The sequence below is a fragment of the Cupressus sempervirens genome, chromosome 3, assembly GCF_028749045.1.
Source record: "Cupressus sempervirens isolate cs-2001-9-10 chromosome 3, ASM2874904v1, whole genome shotgun sequence".
NCBI classification, from domain to species: Eukaryota; Viridiplantae; Streptophyta; class Pinopsida; order Cupressales; family Cupressaceae; genus Cupressus; species Cupressus sempervirens.
In genome coordinates, this window is record NC_143120.1 from 191,947,118 (window position 1) to 191,973,088 (window position 25,971).

General features: G+C 35.2%; 1 protein-coding gene across 1 annotated transcript in view; it reads left to right on the forward strand.

The window, feature by feature from the left end:
- The window catches only part of LOC149565463 (Transducin/WD40 repeat-like superfamily protein), a 204,729-nt gene that overhangs the window by 121,160 nt on the left and 57,598 nt on the right, over positions 1-25,971 (forward strand). Inside the window, exon 7 of the mRNA XM_089818994.1 lies at positions 4,568-4,652. Within this exon, the coding sequence (XP_089675120.1) occupies positions 4,568-4,652 (85 nt within the window). The remainder of the gene's footprint in view (positions 1-4,567; positions 4,653-25,971) is intronic.

Genomic DNA, 25,971 nt, shown 5'->3' on the forward strand with positions numbered 1-25,971 from the left:
ACAAGTTCATTTAATCTCCAATTCTCAAACTTACCCTTAATGATGGTGTTTGTGATTATTTAGGAATCACCTTCTAAGTGTATTTGTAGGGTCACCGCTATAATTTCACCTTCTAGATTAAGCTCTACAATCACAATTTGTGATAAGTCATAGTCAAGGAGATGACTTGCACAATATTTCTCCATTATATTACTAATTAAAAACCCAGCAACCACAAAGGGAACGCAAGTGCATACATATATCCATATAGACTAATATTATTAGTTAGCTAAATACATTTAAATTCAAAAATACAATTTCCTATGTTATTATCAGTTTTATCAAATTTGGTTCATAGGGATGGAGTCGTGATAATTTTGACTAAGCCAACCCTACTAAGTCTAAGAGCGGAACTTTGGCCCCCTTGGCCTCGATGGCAGGACAAAGACATCCATGCAAAATGGCCTACTTAGTAGGATGCTTGTCTTGATTCCTTATCTATACTCATACCTAATAGTTGAATGGCTCATCATAATAGAAATGGTCGGGAGATTGTAGTGGGGCCATTGTCTTATCCATTCAAAGCCCAAGAACTGGACTTCAATCCTCTAGGCCTTGGTGGTAGGACTTTGAAACCCACTAAGGTGGCTTTCTTAGATGGCACCCTTTTACTTGCTTACCAACATCTCTTACTTCCACCCATGATGAGATTTGATGCATTAAGTAATTAATTATTGTACCTAAATAGTGTACATTATTGTGAGTTGAATTATGCAGAGATGACTTATGTTTTCTTATTAGATCAAGGCTGAGATGGACTAGATTACTGTTATCACTAACTATACAGTTGAAAGTTGAGACTATCAAAGAAATAGAAGACTGAAATATGGATAATATCATTTTCATCTTGAGTTATATCTGTTAATATCAGTGCTCTGTTGACAATAGTATCCATAGAGGACATGCTTATTTGTAATACTATGCAACATTTCTTCTTATGTTTAATTTTGTTATATTGAGGCATCCATAACATTTGTTGTGAGGTTTTCATACCATCGCCCCATCGAAAATGGGGACCTCCTCTATCTGTTTTGGCAATAGGAGTAGTGGTCTTAGTGATAGTTTTCAAGTTCCCACGTCCGAGGGATTAGTTTGGGCAACTTTGGTTTGTTGAAGCTAGTCAGGGGTGTGAGTAAGAGCCGGGCTAAGCTAGTCAAGGAACTTAAGTTCAAATCAGGGAATTTGTGATGAAATGAGTAAAAATCCTTCAAAAATCCTTGTTCCAGTTATATATTAGAGGCAGCATTGGCAGACTTAGGGCATGTTCTTTAATATTTTGTGTCCGCAATCACCATTAGCAAGCTTTGGTGACAATCTATGATCTTCTCAGAGAGCTGCAATATCAGATTTGGTGTAAATTTGAATACATGCTGCTGCTACAGGTTCCTTTCGATAATATCAGACTTTATTGGTTGCAAAAATACTTGGGAATTCATGTTTATCAGCCTTGTAATTGGTCATTAATAAGAAATAAGAAATTGTGTGCCAAGGGTTAAATGAATTGTTTGTATCCATGTTGCATGCCAAATCTTTGCATTAATATCTATGAGCTGTAGGCACTATTTCTTACGCATTGGTCTTATATTTGCATTAGAAAACCAAAATAAATGGCATCTGCATTGTCGATATTTGAGTAGAAAATTTAGTTATCATTCTAAAGCGCATCTGGTATCATTTTTAGCAAGAACAATTAGACTAAAATCTGAATCAACAAGCGAAAAAAGTTTCATGACAATTGTTTGACGATATTCCTTGGGGTTCAATTTGGTAACATAAAGTTAGTTTTTGCAAGAGATTACAATGGTTAAGTTAGAACAAGTTGGGATTCTTTGTGCTCATATCACAACATGTTTATTAATCTTGTACATTATTGATGGAAAAAGGTGTTCTAGGGTGGCTCATGAATGTTCTAATCTTTTATATTGTGGTAAACAACAAGAGCGTTGAAAGGGGGCTTCAAAAACATAACAGAGTATTATGTTCAAATTTGTTGGAAAATAGGACTACAATATTGGTATGAAAATTCTAGGCTATGGTGTCGTTATAGTCATCTGCAAACACAACATAGGCTTTGAGACTGCCCGTACTGAATTCGATCGCCAATTTATTTGAGAACATGTAAAGCCCTTACAAAAGATGATTGCCACTTCATCATAGTTGGGTGGTCTAGGAAAGAAGCCCTAATTAGGTGGGGAATTCCATCGAAGGCTAAATATAGGCAAGAAATTGATAGTGAACAAGTACTGCAACGAAATCAACGAAAATGGTTTTGAAAATAGAATAAGTGCTTAAAATTGTTGGGAAGGAAGCATGTTGAGTTCATTGATGTGCCCTTACTAGATATGGAATGGTGTGAGCTAATTTGTCATTCGACTCAATGGGCGTTCCAATGTGGACCTTTATGGTGGCTTGAGTGCAACTTTTTGTATTGTATAGTATCTCTGTTGTTTTAGTCAAGTAGTGAAGCACACACCAATGATGGGCCCTAGGGGGCACCTACATTCTCATGGCCTTGGTCAACAAGCTTTCCATTTAAACCATCTTGGAACTCAAACCGAGTCTTTGAGTCAAGAGCATAGTGAGGAGCATCATGGAATGATGACATAAAGAAGCCAAAGAAGCGATTTGGAGGAGCTCCCAAATCTAGTAATTCTATTTGATCCCAAAAGAAATATCCAATTTGTGAAAGGATTTGAGATGTAAATAATCGTTGGTACAACTGTTTGGCCAAAATATCATCCAATAATAAAGTGTCTTAAATAAAGCTGTTTTCAAGTGGCAATATGTAGTGGAAGCAGAAGAACAAACAAGAATATGTCAATATTGTTGAAGAAGATGACTCGTAAGTAGTGGAGAATGTAATTTTTGCCCAATGCTCTGAATGTCAAAGTGAAGAAATTGAACCAAGTGTGGGTAAAGAGTGAGAGTAAATATGGCTTCCTTAAGGTAGTTGAATGTCCCGGTTAAATAATGATGTGCATGAATGGATTAACAAAATTATCACAGTCCCTATCTACCATGAAGCAAAACCTTAGGTTCTTGGTTCATAGCTTGGTTTTGATTTCACATTTTGACCTACGGCTCATATGGACCAGCTAGGACTCAAATGTAGGACTTCCATTTGCGGCTGGAGTGCTCTTTCAATTCAACCTAGCCTTTCTTTGGCCAGCTCATCATCAGTCTGGGTGTGGATTATTTCCAAGACTTACAAATCCAAATTTAATGCAAAGCAGATAAGCCTTGACATGGGCCACCACTCATGTTTCTCGACAAAGCTAAAATATGATGTTATAGCAAATTAGGCATTGACTAATATGAATTGAAAATATTCCAACTCTATGGTTTTACTTCGATTGCCAACAGTCAATGTGCCCACTATTGAAATTGCAATTCCTTTCTTCTCTCATAGACTTAAGAGATTGAAAAATGTTTTTTGTGCAAAATTATATCCAATTTCCAAAAGTAATTTGTTTTTCTTAATCTTTCATTGTCTGTAATCCTAGATGAGTGTTTCCAATTCTTGATGAAAGCTTGGGCAGATCAGGAACATTTTTGTTTAAACTTTAGATGGAACATTCGTTCTTGGCATCTTCTATACATTATGTGCTGTCTCAAATTTGGGTCATTAAAGCCATAAATGTAAGAAATGCCATTTATTTTGTTGTTTTCATTACTAAAATAGTAAAGAAATTGGTGATAGCAAACATTTTAGATGCTTACAATGTCACTAGCAGTTGTTTCCTTAGCAAAGATTATCCCTTGAGCAAAGAAGGGGATGGGGAATCAATGCTTTGTTGCTAGGTTAGGAGGATAAACTACCTTTGTGCCACTTGTTCCCTTGTGAAGAGGCAGATGGTGTGCTGCATGGATCAAACTGGATAGCTAATGCCTTATTATATTTGAACTCTATCCTTTGTATTTGGAGGCTTTCACAACTTTATTTATAAAAATATAGTGAAAAAATAAACTCAAGTTGGATGATACTCTGATATTTCTTAATCCATATTTTGCATAAATGATGTGGATATTAGAGATTTGCAACTTATATGTAAATGATGTTGATGTAATTTTACATCATTTAATGGAATTTTTTTTTAAAAATATTATATTTGACATAACAATAAGAGTAAATGATGTGGTTGATTAGGTCTGACAAATAAGAGAATAAATATTGGTCACTTGAGGCTTTCATAGGCACCTATAGGTGTGGTTACTAGTTCTTAATTTTTTGTCTGATTTCAGTTTTATAAATATATAATAATCATAAATTTATTTACCTATCTGAATGATTCAAACTTCATGAAGACTGAACCTTGAAACTGATGTTGTTCTGTAACCTTCCCAATTGATGTTCAGGTTTGATTATGTTTTGTTATACTTTATAAAATGAAGCCTCAAGAGTTTATTTTAGTATGCTTTCTTCATCAATTCATATTTTAATAATAATTAGCTGCAACTCCATTATTGTTCATATGGTCGAAATAATGTTTTTTGAATAATGTTTATGAATCTCTTCTACATTCTTCAGCATTTGGAATTTGGAAGATGCATTGCAAGAGGCAGTGTTTGGTGATGCACGCACAACAGCCTCTGCCAACTGGAACCTACCACATGTAAGAATGTTTTGTCTCATGTTCTGGTATCTCAGTTTTCCATGTTACAAGAGAAGATCTTTTTTTATAAAATAGTGTTATGTAGGTGATTCTTCTCATAAAGCATCATGAATAAATCAATGCAATTTGACGGTCCATCTATTTGTCCTCATCTTTCTTCTGTTCAGTTTGGTGTACATTTGTCATTTATATTAAAATAATGTCTCCTAAGTTAGATTACTTCTATATTTAATGGTCACTTCTAGATATTCTAAATATCTTGTATAATGGATTTTATATGTCATTTGTATGTTTCTCTTTAGAAACATCTCTTGTAAACCCTATAAGAACGTTTCGTTCTTTGTAAATCAATCATACAATTATCAGAGCAACAGACAAAATTTCTTCGAAAATTATGTAATCCTCTAGTGAATGATTTTTTTAAAAAAATTGTTATTATTTTCAAAAAAACATCACATCCTATCTTTGTACGTGAATGTTTTTTTCTGGTAGTTTATTTTATGGGCATCAACACATATTTTTTACATTCTGTTTTTGTGCTTCCACATTTACGAAGGGATTCTACCTTTGTTTGTAACAGGTTCAGATGGCTTGTTTTTTCTCGTGCTCAACCTCTTCTATGCTAGTAGCTTGATTTCCTGCCCCCTTTCCTCTGCGACATACGGGGCTTCAGCCCTGAGACTTCCATTTTTCATGGCTTTTGTTCTTCATCTGACATTACAGATATTTTTCGTGTTATCTTTCCCATGTTGTTTGAGCCTTTTTTTTGTGTGATTTGGGCTCGTTTCTCTTGCTCAACAAGTTGTCCTTCTTTATACTGTGGTATTTTGGAAATGGACAACACTTTCTTTGCTTTATTGGAGCTTTTTCAAACCGTTTTTCTGCAACTCTGTGATCTTGTCTTTGCTTCCCTTTGGACAATATTTAGTGTTATTTGAACACAACCTCTTTCTGGACTCGTCTCTTACTCGCAGCTAGGGATTTCACCACTTGCAATTAGTGATTCCCCAAATTTTGTGTCATTTTTCAGAAAGGTTCCACAGACCCGACTAGGGTTTTTATGAAATCCTCTTTTTTTAGCCAGATTTGAAGTTTGATTGCAGGTTTTTGGTGGGTTTTTCGAGACCTTAATTAGGTTGTCTTCGGATTTTTCTGAATGTCTCATATTTTGTGCCTCAAATTTTGTGGCAGCCAAAATTTTATGTTATTTAGAAATTGGTGGGCTTTTTGAAACCTCAACTGTGTTGTCTTCGTTATTTTTTTTGGGTGTTTTGATGTGGTGCCTCAAATTTTGTACCAGAGGATTCGCATTGTAATATGTGCCTATATCTATCCTGTAATTAACACATTCAAATTTATGTGTTCAGCCATGTAGGCTTTTCCCTTTTCATACTTTGAAAAGCATGCAATGGCATCTTTTAGCAACATTGTGTTAGAATGTAGTCAAATTCAATGGCTGAAACTACAACACTTGGAAGCAGCACATAGTGACAATCTTTTAGCACAGATGAAGGCAAAGAGAAGGATAATTTTGATGAACAAAATTGAGAAGCTATTAGACTCATAGTTTCTTCATGACTCTTGGCTAAACATCAATTGATTCATTATTTTATGCCTTGATGGTTTCTTTGATCATTTTGGTGTTGTGTGGAGCTTATGTTTTGGAGTGTTCCTTTACAAAGCATGTTGTTGTTTGGTACAAATAGTTACTCATAGTGTTTTCATCATAACTATTGGAATTGATGTTTGTATACACATTTTGGTGTGCTCAAGAGTCTCTGCATTGCTTGAGGTGGTGTGTCCCTTCATTTGTCTATTTTGGCTGACAAATTTATTGGGTGACTTTGGTATATATTGTTTCACTTAGTATGTATCTCACATATATGAAAGTTCTCAAGCATGTAAAGTAGGCAATTCACATTTCTTTATAATGGAAGTGCAAACCACTTAGACAAGTTGATCGAGGAGTTGCAAATAGTTCATAACTAGTAGTTGCAAATGCCTGATGCTATATTCTATTTTGGTTACACTTTTTATCTCAGTAGTGATCCTTTTTGTACTTTGGGGCATAGCTACTCAGGCAGTTAGCCAACTGGTAGTACCCATTCATCTTCCTAGCAGTTAGCCTTATTTTATCAAATCACCTAATTGATGTCTCCTTAATAGATCTTGTTTTTCATTTCACTAAAATTAGTTTCTCTATGGTTTTACCTAGTTTGGGTTTCCACATCATATCTGGTGTTCATTGTTTTGGTGTACTTGTGTTCTTAATGCTTATCATTTGATGGTGTATTGTTATGTATTAACCAAAATATCTATACTAGTAGTGGATGTATGTTTTTCTATAGCCAACATTTGAAATGTTTTTTAGTGTGAAATATCTGATTCACCCTTTTCTCAGTTATTTAGCTTGTTTAACAGTTATGTGCATAATTCCACATTACACAACATTAACGTTCATCAATCTATTATCTGCAAGAAAATCGACAAGCAAAAACTTCCAACAGAACAATTTTGAAGATCTTGTACATACGAGTCAGTAAATTAGGAAATGTTTAGTGTTTGCAGTGTAATCCAACACCATGGGCTTGCAAAAAAAGTGTCAGAACACCAAAAGGGGCAACACCTTTTTCTCTTGTATATAAATTGGAAGCAGTCCTAGCCATCTAAGTCGAGATTCAATCCTTGAGAGTATTACAAAGAGTTCTCTTAATGAATTAAGAATATAGAATATCAAGGACTGAAGAGCTAGAATTACTAAATGAGCGTAGACAACGTATGTTTTATTACTTGAAATTCTATAATAAGAGAATGTATAAATGATACAACAAGAATGTTTTCCATATAGTATTTTGGGTTTGAGATCTTTTGCTTGTACAGGTCTGACAGTACAGACCGTGCTTCCTCTTAATAGTAATATATCTCTAATGTTGGCATTTAATGATATGTATATCTCTCCTATAGGTGCCAAGTTAGGAAGGGTTATGTCCCTTGAGGGACATACCCTTTAGAAAGGATAAATAAGTAGGTTGTAAATGCAGATTATAGGACACAGTTACAGCAGTCTGCTCCTATAAGCATTTTATATCCTGCAATTTATATCTTAGATTCTCTATCACAATAAAAAGTTAAATATTCAGTATTGTATCTGCATTATAATAAGCACTAATTTCATGAATATTCATACTACTTAGTAGATCATTCTCAACATATAAGATTGGATTAAAAGTCTGATTAAGAGATAAGGATTTAGCAGAAACTTTACATGGTATCAGAGCTCCAGCAATCGGACCTAGGCTCTGCTAAATTTCAGTAATCAGACTTTGTACACATCAAGCAACAATCTTCTATCTACCATGGCTTACACAATTAGACCCGAGGACAGGTTTGATGGGAAAGAGCACTTTGAAACCTGGAAGTTCAGAATCATGATGATTCTTGAAGAGAACAATGTAAAACAATTCATTAATGGAGCATACAAACAACCCCCAGTTGAACCTTACAAATCCAGTTGGAGCAGAAGAAATAGAAAAGCTATTCAAATTATCTTGGATGGAGTTAAAAATGATATTATACCTATGCTTACAAAACATCAAACTGCCTTTGATATGATGAATGCATTACGAAATACCTATGAAGTAAACAATGCAACCAGGGTTCTTGCACTAAAAAGGCAACTGAATCACATTCACATAAAGAAAGAAGAATCAATAAGTTCTTCCTTCTTAAGAGTTGTTGGCATTAGAGATGAACTATCAAGCATAGGAACCATCATTAGTAATACAGAATTAACACTTATGGCTATAGATGGATTGCCAGATTCATGGGAGACATTCACACAAGGAATAAGTGCCAGAGATTAGCTCTCGAACTTTAACATACTCAAGAATGATTGTCTTCAAGAGGAATCTAGAAAACTAAAGAAAGGAGGGAAACCAAAAGTAGAAGATGAAGAACTTCACGTTCTTAATACAAACTACTATAAAGGCAAGAAAAAACATTTCAAGAAGAAAAAGGGAAATCAAAAGAATGGAAAGCCCAAGAAAGATCTATCTAAAATAAAGTGTTTCAAATGTGAAAAATTTGGACACTATAGATCTAATTGTCCTGAAAATTCCAAACAACAAGCAAATTGTACAAATGTCATTAGAGAAGAAGATACTTATGTGTAATAACCGCAATAGGTTATAACTTCTTCCAACACCAAAAATCTTTATACTTAAGTTGTTTGACATTTCGTCAAACACTTTGCAAGCAAGGGTCCTCTGACTGATATAACTTTTTCAAATTGCTCCAACGATTCTAGTTTCGATTTGCATCAAAGAGAATGCTTACAAAAAGACTCCAAATTGTCTAAAAAATGACCCACCATGAATGTGCAACTAATTTTGACAATATTCAATACAAATATGTGACTTAAACTACTTGCAATATGCAGCTACAGCAATTAGTAATTATGACAATTACTTTGGATGCAACCTAGGATGGCATTAATGCACTACAACCAAGTGGCATTAATAAAAACACTTAGTATGCAAAATTATAACATTATTTATGCCAAAAAGAGAGCTTACAACCAATTGATATTTTGTCATACAATTGGAATGCAAACTAATAAACTGATCATCAAACTCTAGGGTTGCAATATAGATAGTCTAAAAATTACAATGCTCTTTCAATTGCAAAATCCTAGCCTTCCTTTGATACCAATAATGCCAAATGGTAAACAAAGACAAGTACAATATGAAAATAGTGAAGTGCTGAAGCTATATTTTGTACTTAGCTGAAAACCTACATTTTTCATAAAATATGCCAAATGAGAAGTGAAGAACCTGACTGTGGATGGCTATAATATTTTCCTTCAATGCTGCCCCTTCTGCTTGCTTTTTTTCGACCTTCTTTTTCCACTTGCTTTTTTCCGGATTTGCTTTTTTCGTTTTTCTTTTTCGAACTGCTTTTTCGGATTACTTTTTTCGGAGCTGCTTTCTCGGATTGCCTTTTCGGCCTGCCTTTTTTCGGTTTTGCTTTTTCGGCCTGCTTTTTTTTTGGTATTGCTTTTTCGGCCTGCTTTTTTCGGACTGCTTTTTTTTCGGTTTTGCTTTTTCGGCTTGCTTTTTTCAGACTGCTTTTTTAGCCTGCGGACTTGCTAGAAATGACCTCCAATAAGTTCGGCCCTGCTAAAAAAACCTCCTGAAATGCTGGAAATGGCCTTGGGCCCAATGATGCCCTAACTGAAGTGACTGAAGTATCACCTCCAAATGTGAAACCCTTCAGAAGATATTTCACTTCCTCAGTTATGCAAATCCAAGGGAGTTTTCGTTCCCAAAGATCAACTGACTATCTGAAACCACTTGGCTCCACAATAGACTATGTGACTGAATCACAATTTGATGTCAAGAGAGAAATAAACAACTGGATGATTAGAATGAAGCCCGGGGTGCCTATTTATTCTTTTTCTCCACTTTCTCTAGAAACTTCTAGAACATTATTTTATTTTATCTATTAGTGACTTTATAAAAAATATTTTATAATTCAAGTCACTTTATTAAATTAATTAAATATAAAGTTACCTTTTAATATTTATTTATTTGATAACTTTATAAATAATTAATTTAATATCACTTATTTATTTAATTAAAATAATTAATTAGTCATCCTCATAAAATATTCATTATTTTGGACAACCTAATTAATTAAATTAATTAAATCAAATTGCCTCCAAAATGGGGACATGACATTATGATCCCGAGAACCGTGTTTTGTATTCCTCTCTATCAAATGAAATTTCAAATAAAGCATGGGTAATTGATAGTGGATCTTTTAGACATATAACGAAATACAAAGAAACTCTAGATTCTTTATCAGAGAAGGTTAACGGTGAAGTTACCATTGGTGATAACTCAGCACACTCCGTTGAAGGAATTGGAAATTGAATTTTGAAACTAAAATCAGGAAATACTTTTCTTCTTAAAGGTGTGCTTTATGTACCAAGGATTAAACGAAACCTAATCTCAATGACAACACTTGAAGATGATGGACACAATGTTGCATTCATGGATGACAAAGTATTAACTTGGGCCAAGAACTCTTCCATCAAGAAAGCAAAGTTAATTGGTCAAAGAAAGGGATATTTGTATGAATTGAATACAGAATCTAGTCGATCCATTCAAGCCCTAGTCCATGACGCTGAAGATTCAAATGAAATATGGCACAAAAGATTAGGGCATCTAAATTTTAAAACTTTATCAACTATGGAAAAGATGGTTACTGTTACCCAAATTAAATAGAGACCACCCTAGTATTTGCAAAGGGTGTGCTCTGGGTAAAAGCACCAGAAGTCCCTTTCATTATAATACTAGGAAAACAAATAATGTACTAGAATTAATTCATTCAGATTTATGTGGACCTATGTCTGTTCCTTCTCTTGGAGGATTCTGGTATTATATCTTGTTCATAGATGACTTCTCTAGGAAAACATGGATTTACTTTTTAGAATGCAAGGAATCAGAAGAAATCCTACAAAGATTTAAAGAATTCAAACCATTAACTAAAAATTTTTTAGGACATAAAATTAAAGCCCTTAGAATTGATAACAGAGGAGAATATACCTTAGACTTGTTTAAAAGATTTTGTAAAGAATCAAGGATTAAGAGGGAGTACACTGTTCCTTATAACCCAGAGCAAAACAGGGTAGCAGAATGAAAGAATAGGACAATTATAGAAGCTGCTAGGGCTATGATTTTTGACCAAAACCTAGAATATTATCTTTGGGTAGAAGCCTCTTGTACTGCTGTACATATTCAAAACAGAAGTCCTCACTCCTATCTTAAAGATAAAACACCTGAAGAAGTATTTACTAAAGTAAAACCCAATATAAGTCATCTAAGAATTTTTGGATGTCCTGTATATATCCATGTTCCAAAAGAAAAGAGAACCAAGTTAAAAACTTCTGGGAGGAAAGGTATTTTTGTAGGGTATAGTGAAACTTCTAAAGCATATAGGATTTTTATACCTAGACAGAAAACTATTGAACTTATCAGAGATGTAATCTTTGAAGAAGATCTTGCATTCAAAAGAGCCATAAGTTCTGATGAACCTTCTCCTTGATCTAGTTCTGAAAGAAATAGTGAATCAGGGTCCCAGAGAGAGAACTTAGAAGAAATTGAAGATGAAATTCAAAATATGAACTTTGAAGACAATTCAAAGAAAAGACCACTTTGGGCCATTAAAATAGTTGAAGCAGCTCAAGACTTTGCTGCACCTTCTAGCACAGTCAGAGGAAGCAAAAGACCTAAAAGATTCTCTGGTTATATAGCTAACATAAGTGATTTATCCAAAATAGAGCCAACCAATCCCTCAGATGTTATTAAACATACAGCTTCGAAAGAAGCTATGATAGAAGAATACCAATCCATCATGAAAAATGATGTTTGAAAAATTGTTTCAAGACCTAAAGGAAAATCTGTTGTTTCTTCCAAGTGGATATTTAAAATAAAGCATGCTGCTGACGGTAGTATTGAGAAGTATAAAACCAGATTTGTAGCCAAAGGATTTTCTCAAAAAGAAGGGATTTATTATGAAGAAACCTTTGCTCCTGTTGCCAGATATACCTCTGTTAGAGCAGTCTTAGCAATTGCCGCATGAAAGGGATGGAAGGTACATCAGATGGATGTGAAAACAACATTCTTAAATGGAAAGATTTCAAAAGATGGAGCAACCTGAAGGATTTGAAACTCATGATCCTAACACTTTTGTTTGCAGGCTCAAGAAAGCTCTCTATGGGCTTAAACAGGCTCCCAGGGCCTGGTACAAAAGAGTTGATAAGTATCTCACCAGCTTAGGATTCTCCAAGAATGAAACTGATCCAAATTTATATTATAAAAGAGATAAAGATGATATGGTAATTTTGATACTATATGTTGATGATCTACTAATAATAGGTGATGATCATCTCATAGATCAGTGCAAGAAAGATCTAACTAGAGAAATTGAGATGAAAGATTTGAGACTCTTTCATTACTTCCTAGGACTGGAAGTATGGCAGAATTCTGACAGTATCATACTAAATCAAGGGAAGTATACATCAGATATTTTAAAGAAATTTGGAATGTGGAATTGCAAACCTATGTCTTCTCCAATGGAGACTAATCTACATAAACTTAAGGAAGCAGTTGCAAAATCACCATCCATAGATTCTGCTCTCTACAGACAGATGATTGGGTCTCTTATGTACTTAGTAAATACAAGACCAAATATTTGCTTTGCAGTTAATGCCTTAAGTCAGTTTATGTGTGAACCGAAGGAGATTCACCTAGTCGTAGTTAAACACATTATGAGATACTTAGAAGGCACTCTTAATCTCAGACTCAAATATGAGAAAGTTGCTTTAGACTTACATGGATTCACTAATTCAGATTGGGGTGGAAGTGTTAAAGATAGGAAAAGTACTTCAGGATGCTGTTTCAATTGGGGACCAGCAATGATATCTTGGATATGTAGAAAGCAGTCTTTAGTAGCACAGAGTTCCATAGAAGCTGAATACATTGTAGTAGCAATGGCCTCCCGAGAAGCAGTATGGTCGAGGAAGTTGTGGGATTATTTGGGCAAGCTATGAATCCCACGATTATTCATTGTGATAATCAAAGTTTCGTCAAGCTCTCAGTGAATCCAGTTTTCCATGACAGGTCCAAGCATATCTAAATTCCTTACCATTATGTAAGAGATATGGTAGATAGGAATTCTGTAAAATTGGAATACATTTGAACTGCAGATCAGATAGCAAACATGCTCACCAAACCTTTATCTAGAGTGAAGATAGAACACTTCAGGAGGAGACTTGGTATGGTTGAGTTGTAATCCATTTGTACTCTCTTGATTATTAATAAAATAATTTTATTTTGTCAGGCTATTGATTGTTATGGGCTCCACCATTTGTATTCATTATTTTAAGAGGTGACGATCTCTAAAAATAATGAACACTTGTATAAAACATTATGAGAGGTGACGATCTCTTAGATAATGTGCTAAATAGTAGAGTTCTACTGTAAGATCTAGATGAGTTCAAGATCATATTGTGATGTTGACATTGCTATGTTCATGGTTAACAAATTGGATAAAGGAAAAATCTTAGTATTCTCCAAGTTTATCCTGTATTTTGGTAGATCTTAAAACTCAAGATCATGTTGTGATGTGGAAATACCAGTTTCTATGAAATCATAACTTGGATAAATAAAAAGATTACTCTTCAAATTTATCTTGTATAATATCACTAGTAGTAGTGATTTGTGACATCACAAGTTTAGTAATATGACTTTGTATCATGTGTTCTATGATACCACATACTAAGAAGAGACAGACATATATAGAGTATTAATTCTTGCTTATTCATTTGTATTGGTGTTGCTAGATATAATATCTCTCTATAGGATTATCAGGTTAAGAGGGAGTGTTAAGAATATTAACCAAGATAAACCTATAGGTCTAACAGTACAAACCGTACTTCCTCTTAATAGTAATATATCTCTAATGTTGGCATTTAATGATATATATATCTCTCCTATAGGTGCCAAGTTAGGAAGGGTTATGTCCCTTGAGGGACATACCCTTTAGAAAGGATATATAAGTAGGTTGTAAATGCAGATTATAGGACATAGTTACAACAGTTTGCTCCTATAAGCATTTTATATCCTACAATTTATATTTGAGATTCTCTATCACAATAAAAGGTTAAATATTCAGTATTGTATCTGCATTATAACAAGCACTAATTTCATCAATATTCATACTACTTAGAAGATCATTCTCAGCATATAAGACTGGATTAAAAGTTTGATTAAGAGATAAGGATTTAGCAGAAACTTTACATTGCTAAGAAAGAATCCTAAAAATCAACGACACAGATAAGATAAAATAATGATATTAATGTCCAACAAGAGACCAACACAGGGTCCAAGGGATTGGAAGAAACAACAATATTAAAAAACAACTAGCAGGAGCACCAAACAGTGTCTGAGAAGAACAAACAAGAAAGCAAAGAAAGTGAACAACAACAAACGAGAGGACCAAATATCCTTTCTCGATAAAAAGATGTCTAGGGCCAAAAGATAAGGCTTAGGGTGACCAAGGGTTCGGCTCGTCTTTAGGTACCGCTGTCTGGTGAAACCAAGACGAGGCCTAATAGATTTGGTATGACTAGAGACTAGTGTAGCTAGTGGCCGCTTCATGGCCCTGGAAGGGACATGGGCGGGAAAAATGTGGTGTTGAGTAGATCTAAGGCCTGGCTCTAAGGAAACTTGAGCTGTAGAGTGGTCACAGAGCTGCAAAGTCTCTTGGAGGTAAAGCACTAAACATCGCTGGTCGGAGTAATTGAAAAATGTTGAAAGGGATTTGTAGTCTATGAATAAATAGTGGAACCTGCTTCTAATCTCATAGTATATGGGACACCAAAAGATGAAATGGAAGGAAGCGTAGGGAAAAGACATTGCCGATGACACTACGTGTGAAGGACAATAATGTCTAAACCAAAGAACAAAGTAACATAAGTGCACAAACCATATTGGCACCACGATAATACAATTCCACCGTGGACAGTACTCCCCAAGTCGCCAGTACCAAGAATATTATAACCAATAAGGTCAAATTACCAAACAATTGTAGTCTCTAGTGTAGAGGTTTCTCATCTAATGAATAACAACAGAGGATTCAATACTAACAAAATCCTGAATAGGAACACTAGAGATAGTGGAATAAGATAAGGGAGAGGTATGAGACTTTGAATAATTCATATAAGTTGTTGATTATAAATAATATAATAAAATGATCAATTACCAATTTTTTTGTTAGAAGAGACCAAGCTGATCTTGGTAGAGAGTTGTCATGATGAGTTTCTCTTTAAGGGAACTCATAGAGATCAAAGGACATTCTTCATGAATGTCGAGATACGATAGCAGAATCCTGGGAGAGATTTATAGAGAATCTCTTAGGGACAATATATATATTGTAGTGGTTAATTATATGCATATGTCAGAGATAAGAGGCTCGAATAGAGGTGGGATCTCTACCAATCACTGATCATTAATGAGTGTAATCATTAATAAAGATCCTACAGGCCTTAAGGAGGAACTATGCATATGACATTTACCTAATCTAGAATTGTTTCTCATTAGAGGTTTAGGTGAATTGGAGATGAGTACCTCCCAAACGATTAGGAGGGGTTAGTAAGGGATAGCATTTAGATTCATATTTGAGTTACTTAGCGTTTCTAATATGTTTTAGGACTTATATATATTTTTTATAATGTTCTAACAATTTGTTGCAGGTTCCAACATTCATCCCTTAAGCTAGCAGTGGGGACACTACATGCTACTTGTAATGAATGCTCCATATATTAATGCGTAGCATGGCTATCTTGCCTTTTGTGGCTTAAGCTTGCATATACCTTCAGTTGCTTTCACAATCTTGTACTAAGAATTTGGTTCAAAATCCTAAAATTGTGGTGTGGAATCAGTTTATGTCTTAGTCCTAGTACAATCATACCTAACTAGGGGAATATTCCTAGAAATACCATTAGGTCATTGTCGTCTTGGTACCAATAATCTTGGTAATCAAAATCAATCAGTAAGATCCCAGCTGTGAGTTATTTTGCCAATGGACAGAGGTGTTTCTTAGTACTAACATAGAACGCAAGGGTGTTTCTCAACACTAATACACTCAAACAATTGTGTTTCTCAACACCCACACAACCAATCACTATTGTTTCTTAAAATTCAATAAATGAGCTATAATCATAAGCGCAACAGAATATCAAACGCACCCAATTAATGGTGTTTCTCAACACTAACAACAATCAAACATCTACCTAAAAGTAGACATCAAAACTAAATTGACAACTAGACAAAAACTTGCTTGAGCTATGATGACCATGCTTTTCCAAGTAACTTGAAGATTTCCACAGACGAGAGGAATGAGAAGGAAGTTATGAAATTTTCTTTATTTATTATCTGTTATCATTAATTTTCTCTTGTTATGTCTTCCAAGCAACTCAAGGACGTCTATGGACTAGAGAAGCAATAAACGGGGCGTAATGTTTTATTTGATATTGTAGCATTTTGTTTCGATGATCCAAAAGCATAAAACAAATTGGGTGTATGTGCTAAGAGCCTACATTTCATGTGGCATGTTGCACATACCTTGACTCTTTTTATTTGAACACCATGATGAGGTTGGAGAAATATCCTTGTCCTTTTTCTTGAATATTTCTTAGTAAGGTGCAACTAACATAATATGTCCAAGGATATGAAAGATTGAGGGTCATTGCGGACATAACATCCTTCATTTCACACAAACATAAGGATCTCTTATGTTTTTGGGTCACACAAGACACACTCAGGTCATTTGGGTTCTTCATACCTTGATGCTTGTGTTGATTTGCAATATCAAAAAGAAAGCAACACTTAGGTCCTCTTGGCTTTTTTCGCCCTAATGCTTGTGTTCTCTTTCAACATTGAATTCAACTTAGGTAGTATTTCATATTCTCATATTTGCTACTTCAATCAATGAGGGTTCCACTAGCCTCGACGTACTCAATGATGAAAAATAACATATCTACATGATTGGTAATTGCCCTAGTGGTCATAGCTAGTGCATTCATTTTAGCATTGTATACACCATGTTGCTTTGGTGAAACGTGCTTAATAATATCATTTTTTTGAGGTGGAAAATCTATATTAAATTGAAATCAAGTATGAGATACTAAGTCCAATCTGGTAAAATCATCCTCTAAATCATATTCATGATTGAGTATCTTTATCGTTGGTATCAAAAGGATTTACATCACATGTTAGTGGCATCATTACATTTTGTGATTCATAAATTCTTTGCATCCATTGCATTATCAGATTATGTTACATTGCATTTCATATCAGAAAGGAGTATAGAAGCACATAAAGAGAGAACTCGTTGCATACATAAAGATCAATACATACATACCATGTGTAAATTTTTTTTTTTTTTTAAATGCATCTATAGCATAAGCATCATAACACATTAGATAAGAATCAAGTAAGTTGCATCTCATATATATATTAGTGAATGACATACAATGAGATCAAAATGAGACATCGAATCGTGTCATCAATATATCAAAAATCTCAGTGAATCAAATTACATCAAGTGATCATCAAGGGGTCAGTATATATCAATATATCACCGATATAGTTAGTGAATCAGTATACAAAAAATAAAGAAGCAGAGTCTCAGATCAGTTCTTGTTTCCACCCTTTGGACTAGATAGAGATAGACAAGGCGGAGGAACATTTACTCTGGTAGGAAGGGACAACACCCTCACATTGGAAAAAAAACTGGAATATGGGGCACTCTCTAAGAAGGATCTAGCACAACACCAATATCAAGACCATACTAATAAGATGCTCTGTGACCCTGTCATACCCCTGTTTTATTAATAAGATTTGATAATAAATCAATAAATTATAGGTTATTATTAAATTAATTGTAATCATAATCATAGTAAGAAATCATAATAGTTATTGTGTAAATAGATAAATAATAAATAATAAATAAAATTACATAGTATATTAAATGGTAATGTTATTTATTACCATTATAACATAATGAAGATATGCTATATTAAATAATTACAAATAAAATATTACCATCTAAAAATATATATTGAAATTATCCAATTAATTGTTATATATTTAAAGAATAATAGAACAAATACTAAAAAACATTAAATGAGTTGTGACTTGTCCTAGCAGGCTCGACTTGTCCATGGTGTAACATATATATATATATATATATATATATATAGGTCGACAGTTGAAGAATAATCTCACACAATGGATATTAATAAAAGAGGACAGTTGGGTAATAAGGGGAGTATAGAGAGGAGGTTCTTAATTAATCCGACATAGGTTCTTAATTAATTAAGAGGGAACTACTTGGCGAATAGAATGTAGTCTTCTTTCAATAATACTTGTGTATCTCTTTTGCATTGTACTAACCATTTTCATAGGCTCTTTCAAACAAGAAGGTTAAGCAAGAATCAACTTAGGAAGTGGGATTCTTACAGACCCTAGTGCATAGCCCCACATTGCGCTCAACCTCATTCAAATGCTCAATGATCTCTCTCAGTGATTGACTCCTTGATCCGGCGATCTTTCTTGATTACTACCGTTATAGATAGCTTCTATTATTATCTATTTGTAAGCTATTGTAAATATTAGAATGTTTCTAGTATTTAGTTAGTTGTTAGTTAACTGTTGGCTAGAATAGAATGTTTCTATTCTTCGCAGTCATTTCCTATGGAAACATCATTTATTCATTTGTAAATTCATCTGCGCTATGCGCCCAAAGTCTCTTTTTTGTGGCCCTTTGTCTAAAAAATACGTTTGTATAAACCTTACTTTTTGCCATGTTCTGCAACAAATCAACAAGCCATTTTTCAAAATTGCAGTTGGCTTTTTAACAGATTTTTAATCCAAATCATGGTCATTTTTAACATTTTTTATTTAGGGAATCAAATAGAGTTTATGCCAGTGTTTTGATATCATTGATCTCAGACTCATGCATTATTGCCTAGGTGTTGAGGTTTGGCAACGGTCTTCAAGTATATTCATTTCTTAGTCTAAATATGCCAGGGCTCTATTAGATAAATTTCGTTTGCAAGATTGCAAGCCTGCATCTACATTCATGGAAAACTGTTTGAAGTTATCAACCAAGTCAGATACTACATGTAGGCAATTAGTAGGCAGACTCATCTACCTCTTTGCTATTAGACTTAATATCAGCTACGCAGTCAGCTACATCTCACGTTTTATGACAACTCCTAACACTGATCATTGGATGGCAGCAACGCATGTGCTTTGTTATGTGAAGGGCACTATAGATTACGAACTTCTTTACTCTCGGAGTTCTAATCCTAAACTTAATGGGTTCACAGATTCAGATTGGGTAGGCCTTCTTGACAACAAAAAGTCAACTTTTGGATGTGTTCAATTTGAGATCTGGTGCCGTCACATGGACTAGTAAGAAGTAGCAAGCAATTTCTCTCTCCTCTACATAGGTTGAATACAAAGGGACAATTAAGGTAGGATGTCAAGTTGTTTGGCTTTGTTGAATGCTTGGTGACATGTAGATGTCACTAGTAGGACCGACCACTTTGTTTTTTGATAACAAAGGCATTATCAAGTTAGCACGGATTCTAGTCTTCCATGAATGAACCAAGCATGTGGGTGTTCATTGGCATCATATATGACAACTAGTTGAAGACAAGACAATAGACTTGCGGTATATTCCTACAACAAATCAAACTACAAACATTCTCACCAAGCCTCTTGGTCCTTGTAAGTTTATCAAATTTAGAGGACAACTTAGTGTCATGGATAGATTAACCATTAAGGAAGGGTATTACGATAATAGATAGCTTCTATTATTATCTATTATTATTTAATGGTTATCTACTTGTTGGCTAATTGTATACTTCAACACAATTGCCAAGAACTTCTCAGATGAGACCCTTATACTTCAGCAAGGGCTCACAAGTCAAAAATCAGGGAAAAGCCACGAAGGCACAAAAAACAAATATATATTCAAGCATGCTTTTCCCAACGAAATGAGCTCTCATTATAATTTTTTGTTGGCCAAAGTTTTCTAAAAAACTCCACGTCAAAAATTGTGGAAGTTTCCCAAAAGAACTCAACACTTGAAATTTTCCAACAGACTTTTTTAGAAATATCTCTTAAAGTCATTATTATAATAATATAAATATTATTATGATAATGCAACTTAATAATTAATAATAAGAGCTCATGCAATTATTAAACTTATTTATTGTAGGTGACGAGCAATTGCCTAAGCCATCCACTACATTGCCAAAAATAGACCTATTAAAAATCGTAAATCTATAGTTGGAACCCCCAAAACACCTATATTCTATCATGAGGGTTGCTATGATAAGCTAACTCCATCAACTGTGTAGACCTGCCAAAAATGGGGACATTATAGTCCTCCCTTCTCAAGATTGCTTGTCCTCAAGCAATCCGACATCATACAAAAACCTCCATTGGGATCCCATAAGAAGCAAGCGATGTCCTTGTCTTCACTAAACCAATAGAATGTCAATACCATCAACAAAACCAACAACATGGCCTACAATATAACGTCAAACACTTGTACCAAAGTGTCATTTGTGGTCAAATCCATAGAAGGTCCCATTATGTCCTCTGCACTAACCCAATCATTTTTCCAATCATTGGATGTAGGTACAAACAATCTCTGCACAACATACGAATCCTACACAAATCTGAAGTAGTACGGACTCCCCATAAAATATAACTCATTGCATTCCTCACTAGAATCCTGATCATCTCTAGTAACTCTTGTAAAAGATGAAGCCACAAGAGAACTAGGTGTAGTATGTGGTTCTTTGTTGCTCTCAACAAATGCACTCACCTCCATTGTATCCACAACGTCCAAATCCTCATTAGAATCGGCAAATATAAAAACACCACCAACTACCACTATAGGAAACTGAATTGTATTTGCAGATGGTGTAAATTGAGCCCAACTCCACTTAGGTGAGTGATCATTGTCAACCTCAAAATCAATAACATGCGCACTATCAACAACACACACCTGAACATCTAAGGTACTACTGTTAAGTGCCTCACTAGATGGCTCATTTATCATAGAAGTAGCTATAGGTTTATCATCGCACACACTTACCCCCATTACCACTGCATCCCTATGCGAAGAAGTACACCCTCTGTACGTATAATATCTACCTAGAATGAATCTTCTATCGCCATCCATAATGTCGGTAATCAAATCACAAAATCAATCTGAAAATTTTCAAAGTCGGCACCAATAATAACTGACCGTAATTCCTGTAGGCTGGCAGGAAACTGCTCTGATACCATTGTAAAAACCCCTATCCGTTATAACTTGAGCAATTCCAATCTTCACTAAATTTTCACTAGTTCTTCCTCACAATCAAATGTTTGGCATTTTTGTCAGCTCATGACCTACTAAAAATAGTAAATCTACAGCTGGGACCCCCAAAACACCTTGTTAGCTCATGAGCGTCTCTATGATGAGGTAACTCCATCAACTGTGTAGACCTACCAAAAATGAGGACATTACATGTTAGTTAACAGTTAGCTAGAATATAATGTTTCTATTCTTGACGATTGTTTCCTAAGGAAACATCGTTTATTCATTTGTATATATTAATATATTGATGACAAGCAAGTATTTTACCAATTAATTTGTAATATCGGCTAATTGAGCCTCAAAAATGGATTCTCATGTTTTCAACTACATGCACTTTTGTCTACACAATGTAAAGGAAGTACTAGTGGTGCCTATCCACCTCCCTGCTCAAGAAGATCATCCTTCCTCGCTCCTCCATCTCCACCTTGTCTGTGCAACTAAGCTTATGGCGAAATCGGTCTAGGATCTCTTCAAGGAGTAACGACTCTCATCCTTACCCTGCGTTGGTCCTTGTCTCCACCTCCTCCACCATAACTGCCTCCATCATTGCCACCACCACCTTAGAGATTAGCAATTACCAAAGGATAAAAGGAAAAATGAATAGATAGTTACATCAAGCTAGTTGGTCATTCAAATCAACCTCATGGTTGTTGGAAATCTAATGGAGAAGTGAGACGCTAAGAGAGGGGGTGAATTGGAATCTCCCAAAACCTTTTACCACTTCAAACATAACCCATATAAAACTTAATTCACCACACACCTCAACTTTAACCTTAATCGCGCATCGTCATGTAATAACATGTAATATCAAATCGAACATCTAATAACATGAATAACACACATAAACAAGTACTCAACACATAACACAAGATTTGGTAATGGAGAAACCCTCCAAGGTGAAGGTTAAACTGTGGTGGGGATGACACCCACAAAATCTTCACTACTAAAGTAACAAAGTGCTTGTTAGGGCTACAATTTGATCAATTCTGATGATCTAACTTGTGAGGGGTCTTTTCTATTGAAAGCTTATGACTGTTAAGTCTAACTTTACAAAAGGATTTTAACATCATAATTGAGTACTCTTTTAAGAGATCTACAATAGGCTTGTTAGGACCACTTTGTTAAGAGATTCACCTAATACACTTGTTAGAATGCAACAATACCTTGATCCTTTTGTTTGCGCTAGGATGCTGATAATAGATCTTCTCTATCCAATAGATAATCACCTCACTTTGATTGATTCACAATATCTCCTCACTACACTGCTTGGTCGCCTTCCTTTACAACTTGTTGATTCCCCTTATGCTTCACATACATGAATTCCTCTAACTCACAACAACATATTCTGTCTTGAAACCCTTCTTAAATAGTCATCTTTAGAAGCTTCTAGATCACAATCAATGATCCACATTCATCCTTTTTGCCGCTACTTTCCAATTTTCCAATTGGTGTATACTACGTAGGGATTAATGAAGCATAACTACATGTGTAATTACGTCCTTGATGAGCTCCTTGAACTTAGAAACATGATTCATGCTCGACAAAACAGTTTACATGGGATTTTTTGCCATTCCAAACTCAAATACAAAACACTATATAAGTTGACACATAGACTCGAACACTCGGTCATGCTTGGTTCTTCATGCTGTCCCTTGGCTTGAACTGATTTCTATGAATTTCTCGGCTCAAATATCACTCCGTAACAAGTGAAATGCTCAGCGACTGTATCTACCTCGTGTTGCCTCACTTTTCATCCTGTACCCGAGTAGTAAAAGTGATTACTTGTGTCTTAGTAATTTCCTATGTGTGTTCAAGACTAGGTCTAAGCCCCCTTAGGTGGAAAAAGTCTTCATCGGATTTTTCATTTTCCTCTCCTCCACATTTCATAGCCGGGTGGTTTTTCCTTTATGTGGAGGGATTTTGCGAGTAGCTTACTGCCTAATCCAATGGAGATTCACGTTGCTCATGCAAAGATTATTTACGGAGTTATATCTGTTTGAGGCCTGTCATTTTCTCAAATAAGAATAGAAGCTTGCGGAAATCCAGACTTCATATTTGCCTCGGCGGGTTTCCAACCCTTGAAGGCGATTTCCCACAAAGAGCACCAAATGATGCAGTTAGATCAAATTAAGAAAATAATAAGGCGCCCTATGGAAAATTCATGTTCCTTTATATTTATCTACCTCAAGGAATGTTCAGGATTCGTCACAACTCTTATAATCATTCCAAGCAGAAAACTCAAAATTGACTTTTCCTGGGTGGGTTTTCAACCCATGAAGTGAATTTTCCGCAAAAGGCAATTTTGAAGGAAAGGAAACAAAAGGTGGATCCCTAATGAATATTTGCACTCCTTTTGGACATCTCTGAACCCAAAGGAAACAATAGTCAAAAGGTAAAGTAAAAGGGAAGTTTGGGTGAAGAAATGGAAATTGTCTTCTCCTTAGCGGGTTTTCAACCCATGAGGATAATTTTTTGGATTTTAAAGAAAATCAAGTTTGTAAGCAGATTGGACCCACAATTTGTGCATAGAACTTCTCAAGATGATGATAGGATACATCCTTACCATTGCGGGAAAGAGTTATTAAGCAAAGTTCAACTCAACAGATATTTTCTCACGGAGAACTCTATTTGTAACTTCCCGAAACTTAAAGGGAAACGGGAAAGTCAGTATGGGAAGATAGAAAGTTATTGTTGGGTCAACGGAATAGTGAAAAGACACCTAGATATCCGTCAAAACCATGCATTTACTGTTCCAACGGATCTCTCCTTCAATTCATTCGTGTGGCACGAATTCTAAAGATCAATGGATGAATTGCAACTCCTCTATAGATGGAAACATGAATAGTTACAAAAACTACTGCTCTTTCTTGAACTATTATTCTGTTAATTTGCACAACTTTTTCAAAAAGCCAGTATTTGTGCATTTGCTATTCTTTTCTTTTTCTGAATTCAAAATTCATTCTCAAACAGAAATGGCAACTAGATTTGCAAGTTTCGACGGGTTGAATGGAATTAAGTCTTCATTGCAGAATTTCATGGATACTTCTCTCTTTTTCTATGATATGCAAGATTTTCAGAAGAGAGTATCGGAGCCAATCCATCCCATTACTGAGAAGCTTCGAGGATGTGGGCTTGTCGAGGCAGTTGGTTTTCCTGTTGTAGTCCAGGCTCTGGAATTAATCTATGAATGCACAAATCATTACAACTGGACACCAGACAACTTGTATTGCTAGATGACATAGTGTTGATCTTCATTGATAGGCAAACTGTGATGAATTGCCTTCAAGTTCCGGAATAGGAATTATTTTCAGATTTGACATTTGGAGGAGCCATTTCCGAATTCTCTGCGAAGAAGATGATTTGGAGAAAAGAGATCATGCAATCATGGTTTCAAAAACCATGGAGCGCCAAGAATAAGGTTCCTAAAACTCTATTTTGGACTAATCTCAAACCTGAGATTGTCGACATCATGGTCCTCTTACATAGATTGAAATGTGAGGTTGAAGCTTTAAACTTTGTTGAGCAATATTTGTTTTTGGTGCAAGTCATCTTGCGAGCCTCAAACAATCCACAAAATCGAACACTATGAAGATTCAACATTTTTCAAATACTTTCATCTTTGAAATAGCTGGGTTAAAATCCAACATAGAGGCTGTCATTGAACAGTTGGACGGGATTGACAAAATCAAAAAACAATAGACTGAGATGGCAACCATACACTCTTCTCTAATTGCAGAAACGAAACAAAAGGTGAAATCATGGGCTTCACTTTGCACCAATACTAATACTACTACCCCGAGACTGAGTATAAATAAGATTGTTCAAGGTAAGATTGATGACGAGTGGGTGCGGCGGGCACGTGAGCTCAACTTGCGTGTTTGTGGTCTTACACCCACTTCTGACCCTACTGCTACTGGACATTCCTTTCTTTCTGATCAACTTGGTATCTCAGACATTACCTTGGATAGATGCTGGTTTGGTACGGCGGACATCCTTTTTATCAGATTCTTCTCTTTTCAAGATAGGCTTCGTGCCCTTAGAGAGAAGAGAAAGTTATTTTTGCTCCCCTCGAAAATTTATCTTGACAAAGATCTTACTAAGGCACAGGTTATAGAATTCAAACAAGCTTGGGGAATTGTGGCAGATGCTAGGCATGTTGGGAAATGGGTTGTTATTAGGAATCTTAGAGTGGTGGTTCGTGATTCTCCTCCTATTGGTTGGGTAGAGAGGACAACCTCCAAACCGGCATGACAGTCCCGACAATAGTCTGACAAGAGGAGACCTCCTCTTCTTGTCAACTGCTGGAATG